We start from the raw sequence: 8,800 nt of genomic DNA on the forward strand, positions 1-8,800 counted from the left end.
GTAAGTGGACCCTATATATGTATACATTATATATATATTGTTATCGAATTATTAAAATCTTAATGAAGTGTCGAATCAGTTGCTAAACATGCGGAACAGTGAAAGATAGACAATAATTGCTCACAGATCTAATTCATTGGATTGCGAGATAATAGAATTGAAAGTTTATCAGGTTATAAAATTTTACCATTTTTTCCGAGGCAACAAAGGATTAAATCTTTACGTATTGCCATAGTTAATCCTTCGGGGCCATCACTTTCATATTAATGTGATATGGTCAGTTATGGGTGAAAAACTGATCAATTTCACGTGTTCAATTTATGTGATACTATAAGATAATGAGCAGGACCGCACTCTTTGCAGCATTTTTGGCAAGATACAACAAGTCTGCACAAATTTGTGATATTTAATTGTACATGAAATGACCTTTTAACCCTTTCAAAAAAGTACGAAACCTCCCGTTCCTCCCACCTCTATCTCTCTCCCTCACTCCCCCAAATTCTCCGGCGGCGGAGGCTCCGGCAACAACAAAAACGGCGGTGGAAATGAAGGGAGCGACGATAGGAACAAGGAGGAAGCTCTAATGGCGCTGTAGAATTGTATGAGGGTATTTTCGACTCATGAAAGAATGTTGCAAATATGGAGACGAACAATTTATGTGGACCCCACATATTTAGCCACTAGTTTTAATTCTGCCAAAAATTTAAAGTATCCAAGGTAGCGCCAATAGAAAAGCCATCGCAATTAAATGATGATGTCAGACAAATAAATGATTTTGGTTGGCCAAGTTAATTCACAACGTGAAACAAATGGATAAAATAGAATTTTTCATGATCACTACAACGATATCTATCGGTCCTCATATTTCACGTGATACTAATCGACAAAAAATGAGTGCCAGCTGAGCCCCTTGTTCCTTATCAATATTTTTTCTTTTTTCTTTTTTATTTCATTTTACATTACTTAATCATCTCCTATTTCATGATTAGATATTGTCAGACAATATTGAGTAAAAACTTTATCTGCATTCTGTACAGTTTTTTTTTTAACTCATAAATATCATCGGCTCAATTCACCTTCCATTGTTTTTTTTTTTTTCAAATTGAGATTCAACTATAATTTTTTATCTGAACTCAAATTTCACAAATTTTTCCTCTAAACTCAACTTTCTCAACCATCTCAGTTTATTGCTTCTCCAAAAATGATAAGTTTGCATAGCAATGTGAAACCCACACGTATAGAAATCAGAAAAAAAAAAAAAAGGGAAATAGAGAGAGGTGAAAAGGAGCACGCATTTCTTATTTTCACTCACCTATTGATATTACTTCAATTCATAAAATATATACCAAACATTCACCAACAACCTTATGCGAGTTTAAAAAAACTATTAATCAATCATAGTATGAAATCTGTGAAATTACAAACACCATGACATCTCTGAAATTTTATACTGTATGAAAAATCCAAGCGAGATATCGAATTCAATTTGGAGCTGATAATTTCAAAAATTGGAGAGTCAAAATTAAAGAATAAGTATGATAATAAGCGTAGGCATTCCAATATATGGGTAAATGACAATTGAAAGAAACTTCATTGAGTGAAAATTAGAACTGGGCGATAAAAAATAGGCGCCCAACAAAAGAGGAAATTGTAGAAGAAAAAGGGAAGTCAATTTACGAAATTGTGGAGTAAAAAAACAGATAAAATGGAAAAAAATGATTAGGAACGAGGCGCTCAACTTGAGTCGCTCAGCGGAGCATACCTCTTAATTAGGATAATTAAGTTTTAATTAAGATGTATTAATTACATATATTTTTGTTGCGCGTGGGGAACATTTAGTGCACGAGCTTTTATCTGTTTAAAGCGAATCACAACTAACTTGATTTTCTAGATATTTCTCCTTATTCAGAATGTTTTCACTTCGTTTCTTGATTTAAGGATCACAACTCATTTTAATTTTTTTTATAGAAATGGTGTCTATGAGCAATGAGATTTGATAAAAAAAAAGAGTATACTATTAATATTTAATGTCAATGTGTTTAATAATAGAAAAAATATCCAAGGTAGCGCCAATGAGAAAAGTGAACACAAATAAATGCTTTTTGATGGCCAATTTAATTCTCTATGTGAAACAAAATGATAAATAGAATTTTTCACGATGACTACAACGATATCTCTCAGTCCTCATATTTCACGTGATACTAATTGACATAATCAAACTAATTATCGTCGATTTTTTTAAATACATGATATAGTACTCTGTGCATAATAAAGAATTAATAGAGCAACACAAATTAGATAAAAATATGCAAACAAATACAACCCATGCTTAGCAAATACTAGCAATTATGACTTGATAAGTTCACCATAAATCCAATACCAGCAAAAATTAAATTTAGAAATTTGCCCTCCAAACAACATATACGATATATATAGCTTTAAATTTCCTTATCCTATCTCATCCCTTAAAAGGCCTTATAAGATGGAGGGTTATCCATACTTATATAGACAAGTCAACAAGTCGATGTGAGACAAGATTTAATAGTTTTAACACGCCCCCTCACGTGTGGGCCAGAATGACACATCAGACTTGCATCACGTGGGTAGGCAAGAGAAGAGATAGAGAGATAAATCCATCATCGACTTCGGCCCGCTCTGATACCATGTTGAAAATGTAGAATTGATTTGGATTGAAACCTCCATCAATGGAGGATGAAGAAACTGATAAAACTGGGGAGAAACTGTAATGCGGGAGAGAAGAGCGGAAAAGGAAAAATTTCACTATTTGACTAGATTTTGGAAGTGTTAATCTACAAATTACAGTAAGATGTCTTATATATTTCTCCTTATTTAGATTGTTTTCACTTCTTTTTCTGATTTAAGGTTCAGCTTATTTTAATTTATTTTTATAGAAATATTAGTATTTATAAGCATTTAGAAAAAAAAAAAAAAAGTACTGCATACTACTCCCTCCATTCTACATTTGGAGTCACTTATTGTTATGGCTCGGATTTTAAGAAATAGTTGAAGTGTGTAATAAATGAAGTGAGATGGTGGAGTGTGTAATAAATGAAGTGTGATGATAGAGTGTGTAATAAATGAAGTGAGATGGTGGAGTTGGTTGAAGGTGGATCCCTTTTGACTTTTAATTTTTGTTTTGATTTATTTTAATGTAGATAATGACATTTTTATGTAATTTTGATGAAGAATGAGATAAAATTGTATGATCAAATATGGAAAATTCTAAAAGTGACTCTTAAATTGGGATGAATTTTTATGGCAAAAAGTGACTTTTAATTTGGGACGGAAGGAGTATTAAGATTTGTGGCCCTTGTACCTCACAAAATGGAACTCTACGTGTCGTCTTCTTGGGCAAATAGTACATGTGTTTAAAACGTTCAGTGTGTTTAAAACTTAAATTGTTTTTGTAAATTTTTTCAATGTGTTTAAAACATTCAGTAGTCACAATTAATATAATTAAATATACAGACTTGCAGCATAAATGAGTACGAATTATTTAATTAAATTTAATTTGTGGAAGACCATAACCAGTAACCACAATTAATTAAAAATAAGTATATCGCCAATCCAATTTGTGAGAAGACATGTACTACTAAGGACATAAATGTCTTTTTATACATTATCTTAAATTTTATCTTAATGTACCAAACTCATATGTAAAATCATTATCTTACTTTTTATCATGATTTGTATCTTAAAGCCCATCATAGTTAATTATCTTAGATATCTTATAATTCCTACAAAACAAGCATAAGTGATCATAATTTTAATATTTCTCTCAATTTTCTCATAGTCCATGACTTGAGAGAAACTATATATTCAGCTACCATGCAAACAAAATATTCGGCTATTTAAACGAAAGCGCCATTTATTACTTTTAGTCATTTATGTGTTTAATTTTTACACATCTACATTTTACATTGATAAATTTAGAGGTGATATAATTGACCATTTTATGAAAGTTGCGAGATAGACCATAATTTGACCAAACTTCATGATATTTTTTGCCCATTTACCCTACTATAAATAATTGAAGTTGGTTTTGAAAATTTCACTCACTCATTCATTCACTCACTAAGAAATATTTTTGTGCAACTTTGAAGCAATGGCGATCCAAGGAGTTGAGATGGTTCATCTGGACGACAACAGCAACGTCGTCGTTGAAGATCAGAGCTTGCCAGTTGGCCCTTCAAGGTGGTGGGAGATCGACGGACCAGTGCCGGCTGATAACGACAACAGTGGCATAAACCATCACTGGTTTCCTCAAGACTTTCTGTTTGGAACTGGAACTGCTGCCTTTCAGGTTTTTTTTTTTATTTTTTTTTTCATTTCTGTTGATTTTATTATTATGATTATATAACTAAATGAGGCTAATTACTAGAGTTGCATTTGTTGTTTTGGGGCAGGTTGAAGGCGCTGCAGCCGAAGGAGGCAAAGGCATTAGCATATGGGATGATTTCACAATGAGGCATCCTGGTCTCTCTCTCTCTCTCTTGAAATTATAATTAATTAATTGGTTAAAAGCATGCAAATAATTAAGAAAGTGATACATTAATTTGATTGTGATTTTTTTGTGTGTGTGGCTGCAGGGAGAATAGTTGATGGATCTAATGGAAATGTTGCATGTGACACATACAATAGATATAAGGTTTTTTTTTCTCTGCATCTACAACTAAAACTCGTGCCGTTTCTAAACTCTGTGTATATATTGCAGGAAGATATCGCGATGATGAAGCGTATGGGGTTTAATTCGTATAGATTTTCGATATCATGGCCAAGAATATTACCTGGTTTGAGTTACACTAGCTATATGTTGTTACAGAATTAATGTACTCCGTAATTTTTAAGTGATTAATTACAGTGTAACTCTCAACAGCCGGAAGATGTAGTGGTGGAATCAACAAAGAAGGAATTGCTTACTATAATGATCTTATCAACACTGTGTTACAACATGGTTAGTTGATTGATTTTTAAATTTCATCTTCGATGACAATAAGTAATAAGTCTATAATATATGTATATAAATGTGCAGACATGACACCATTTGTGACATTATTTCATTGGGATCTTCCTTTATGCTTGGAGAAAGAGTATGGTGGCTTCTTATCCAAAAGAATCAAGTAAAGAAATCCAATCCCAGTCTTGATTACTACTCCACTAAGTAGTGCCCGAAAAATGTCTTACCAACTGAGCTGTACAGGGACGATTTCCGCGAGTATGTAGAGGTATGCTTCTGGGAATTTGGGGATCGCGTGAAGCATTGGACAACCTTGAACGAGCCATGGACCTACGCGTCGCACGGATATGTCGAAGGCACCTTTGCACCTGGCCGCAAAGTTCCTGTCCCGGACGAAATACTTGCCACGAGGATCGCCCCCTATAGAGGCCTCCCAATCCCCAACTCTGCCACGGGCGACAAGATCATCACCGCTGACCCCTCCGAGGCATACACAGTAGGAAGAAACCTTCTCCTCGCACACGCAGAAGCAGTCGATCTCTACAGAAGCATGTTTCAAGAGGCGCAAGGAGGGAAGATAGGCATAGTGCTGGTTTCCCATTGGTTTACGCCCTTCGATGAGCATTCGGCCGCAGATGTAGAAGCCGCTTTGAGGGCAGTGGACTTCATGCTTGGATGGTAAATACTAGTAACATTCTATTATATGAATCATCATCATCATCATCATTATCATCATCGTCGTCGTCGTCGTTTTGAATATAATCATATAGGTTTCTGGAGCCTATATTGTACGGGCATTACCCCCGAAGCATGGAGGACTTGGTTCCACCGGACAATCTTGCATCATTCACACCTCAAGAATTAAAAAAGGTCATAGGATCTTATGATTTCCTTGGTCTGAATTATTACACGACGCAGTATGCTTCCGATGATCTCCTTCCAGTTGGAGAGGGCTACTATGCAGATCAACGTGTTAAGTTTTCCGGTGAGTATTATGTTACCAACGTGTTAAGTATTCCGGTGAGTATTATGTAAAGCAACTGATATGCCGTTTATAGAGCAAATGGACTCTTTGTCCTGACTTTTTTCTATGTGTTCTCATGTTTGGTCAGTATCGTCATGGTCGCAAACTTATGTAATTTCTTATCATTTTGCAGTAAAGAGGGGAGATGAATACATTGGAACACCGGTAAGGACCAACTCCTATTTATTAGTATTATAAACCATTTATATATGCAGTGACGAAGCCACTATGGGGCCTGGGGGGCCACTGAGCCCCCTAGCTTATAGAATTATTAGTATATATATGCTATTACAAAGATAAAGATTATGAGTAGCCCAGTTGGTTTTAGCTGAAGACATTTTCTTGCAATACCCGAGTTCGAATCCCTAAGCCAGCAAATTGTTCATTTTTTTATCCTTTGCACAATTTACTTACATTTTTTTGCTCCCAAGTCGACCCCCCTTAGAGCCTAAAATTCAATTTTTTTTCTTTGCTTTATTTTTTTACACTCTTATATCTAGGAGTTTGTTTAATGTTCCCAAAATTCAATTAATTCAGTAACAAATCATTATTTTTATACTTTTACTTTCAAGAATTTGTTTTTAGTTTCTTAATTACAGTATTTTTTTTTTCCAAGTTCAAATCCTTCTACCTATAAATAAAAAAAAATATCCTTATTTTATTTTCTTACACTTTTATGTCTAATAGTTTTACTCTCGCTGCTATTTTATTTGCATATATCAAAAGTTTTATATTACTCTAATTTACTTGCACCTTGTTTTATAACAATTATAAGCACATATAGTACTAGCATAATTGTAATTTCTATTATGCATTCTCTTTTTTTTTCCTCTCATTATTTATCTACTATATCTTTTGCAATTCTCCATTGCTGATGCTAAAAAAAATTTCGACGATGCCAACACTAAAAAATACCTAAGCCTCGGGCCCCCCAACATAAAGTTTCTGGCTTCGTCTCTGTATATATGTGTATATATATCTCACCTAAATCTTTTGTTTTAGTCTGGATCAGAGTGGCTGCACTCTGTTCCAAAGGGGATTTATGAGATTCTGTCGTATTTGAATCACAAGCATCCACAACTCAAAGAATTGTACATCACTGAAAATGGTAACATTCATTTATTAGGTTATAAGGCATATACTACTATATATTTTTAAATAAAAGATATGAAATGTTATTAATAACATAACTACTTGTTACTTCCAAAAGGGTTTTCAACTAAGAGTGATCACACGAAGACAGCCAAAATGGTGACTGATGATGACCATGATAGGACTAAATACTACCAAGATCATCTTGCTAACATGCTCAAAGCAATGAAGTAAGATCTAAATTAATATCTCAAATTAATATTATATTAATCTCTTGTTTTATCTCGCTGCTATTAATTAATACACGTGTTGTGCATGGATGACAGATACAAAGACATTTCGAAGAAACTAAAGGGATACTTCCTATGGTCATGGTGCGACAACTTTGAATGGAGCGATGGTTACACAGTAAGGTTTGGGTTGAACTACGTAGACTACATGAATGACCTCACAAGGTATCCTAAGAATTCAGCCGCATGGTTCGCTAAGTTTCTCAAGAGCAAAAGCCAGCCGCCCTCGTGGTTCCATCCGTGGTGGGTGGTCCCACGACCACTGTCTGAGAAGAGAGTGTATGAAGAGTACGGGGAGAATATGAATACAGAGAAAAGACTCAAACTCGTGGAGGATGTCAATCACGACTAATGTGCATGCACTGATCCGAGTATTTCATTGGATGTAGCATCTATACGACTACGGTCGAGTTAAGCATTATGTTATGTACGTTGTTTGTGTGTCTTTGAATTAGGCAATAATATGTTAGAGGTAGGTTTTCAAGCCCCTCTTTCAACTCTTTGTATGTTTATTTATGAATATTGTTAAGTAATAATTCAGTAGGTGTTAATTCGCCTACTTTCTTTTATATGCTAGTGTCAAATTGTAATTCATCTTGCCGACTAGCTACTTCTATATCATTGTATCAATTTTAGAAACGAACACTTATTGCACATTATGTATTATTGTCACTTTATAAATATTTGTACTAATTTACAACGAATGGCATATAGTATTTGGACGTGGCATGGGATTATTGCACATTAGTTTATACTACCTCCGCCCCCCAAAATTTACTATACTTTGACCTGACACGGGTTTTAAGAAATGTAATGGAAAGTGAATTGAAAAAGTTGGTGGGACGTGGGTTCTACTTTTAAAGTATTAGTTTTATAATAAAATGTGAGTAGGAATGAGTTAGTGGAATATGAGGTCCACTACCAAAAATGGTAAAAGTGAAGTGTATCAAATTTTCAGAGACGGACCAAAATAGTAAACTGTATCAAATTTTCAGGAACGGAGGTAGTAAATATTTGTACTAATTTACAACTATTTAAAGGCATATAGTATTGAACGTGGCATGGGATTGAAGGTACCAATTTAGTTTGCAATTGTTTCTTGTGAATAATTAATAGTGTGAAAATGAGTTGGTTTCGATCAACGGCGGATCCAGGTGGGTCGGATGGGGTCGGCCGACCCCTCCACCGTCGCCGTATAATCGCCGGATACTACCCTCCCTTAATTGCCGACCCCACGGCGCTATTGAATTCTTATATCTAATTATCTAGTAATTGGGCTTCACAAAATGGGCATACCTCATCTTTAAGCTGACACAAGTTCCAACAAATTTTACATACAGTGGATTACTGCTTACTGGTAATACACGAGAGTACAAAATATTTATGTGGCATAATGCCTATTCTTTAACGCCTAAT

General features: G+C 34.6%; 1 protein-coding gene across 2 annotated transcripts; it reads left to right on the plus strand.

The window, feature by feature from the left end:
• Positions 1 to 4,068: 4,068 nt before the first annotated feature.
• On the plus strand, positions 4,069 to 7,953 carry LOC125211420 (beta-glucosidase 12-like). 2 transcript variants are annotated; one of them, XM_048111195.2, is made up of 12 exons: positions 4,069 to 4,324; positions 4,428 to 4,497; positions 4,611 to 4,669; positions 4,736 to 4,811; positions 4,898 to 4,975; positions 5,054 to 5,141; positions 5,222 to 5,656; positions 5,749 to 5,963; positions 6,136 to 6,167; positions 7,005 to 7,110; positions 7,213 to 7,324; positions 7,421 to 7,953. In XM_048111195.2, the coding sequence occupies exons 1-12, from the start codon at positions 4,127 to 4,129 to the stop codon at positions 7,734 to 7,736; spliced, it is 1,785 nt and encodes a 594-aa protein (XP_047967152.1). In that variant the 5' UTR covers positions 4,069 to 4,126; the 3' UTR covers positions 7,737 to 7,953. The 2 variants fall into 2 exon arrangements, with proteins under 2 accessions (XP_047967152.1, XP_047967153.1); XM_048111196.2 differs by having other exon boundaries at positions 4,736 to 4,757.
• The last annotated feature ends 847 nt before the right edge of the window (positions 7,954 to 8,800 follow it).

This window comes from Salvia hispanica, chromosome 3 (assembly GCF_029641045.1).
Source record: "Salvia hispanica isolate PSC_SH4W2 chromosome 3, Shi_PSC_v1, whole genome shotgun sequence".
Lineage (NCBI taxonomy): Eukaryota > Viridiplantae > Streptophyta > Magnoliopsida > Lamiales > Lamiaceae > Salvia > Salvia hispanica.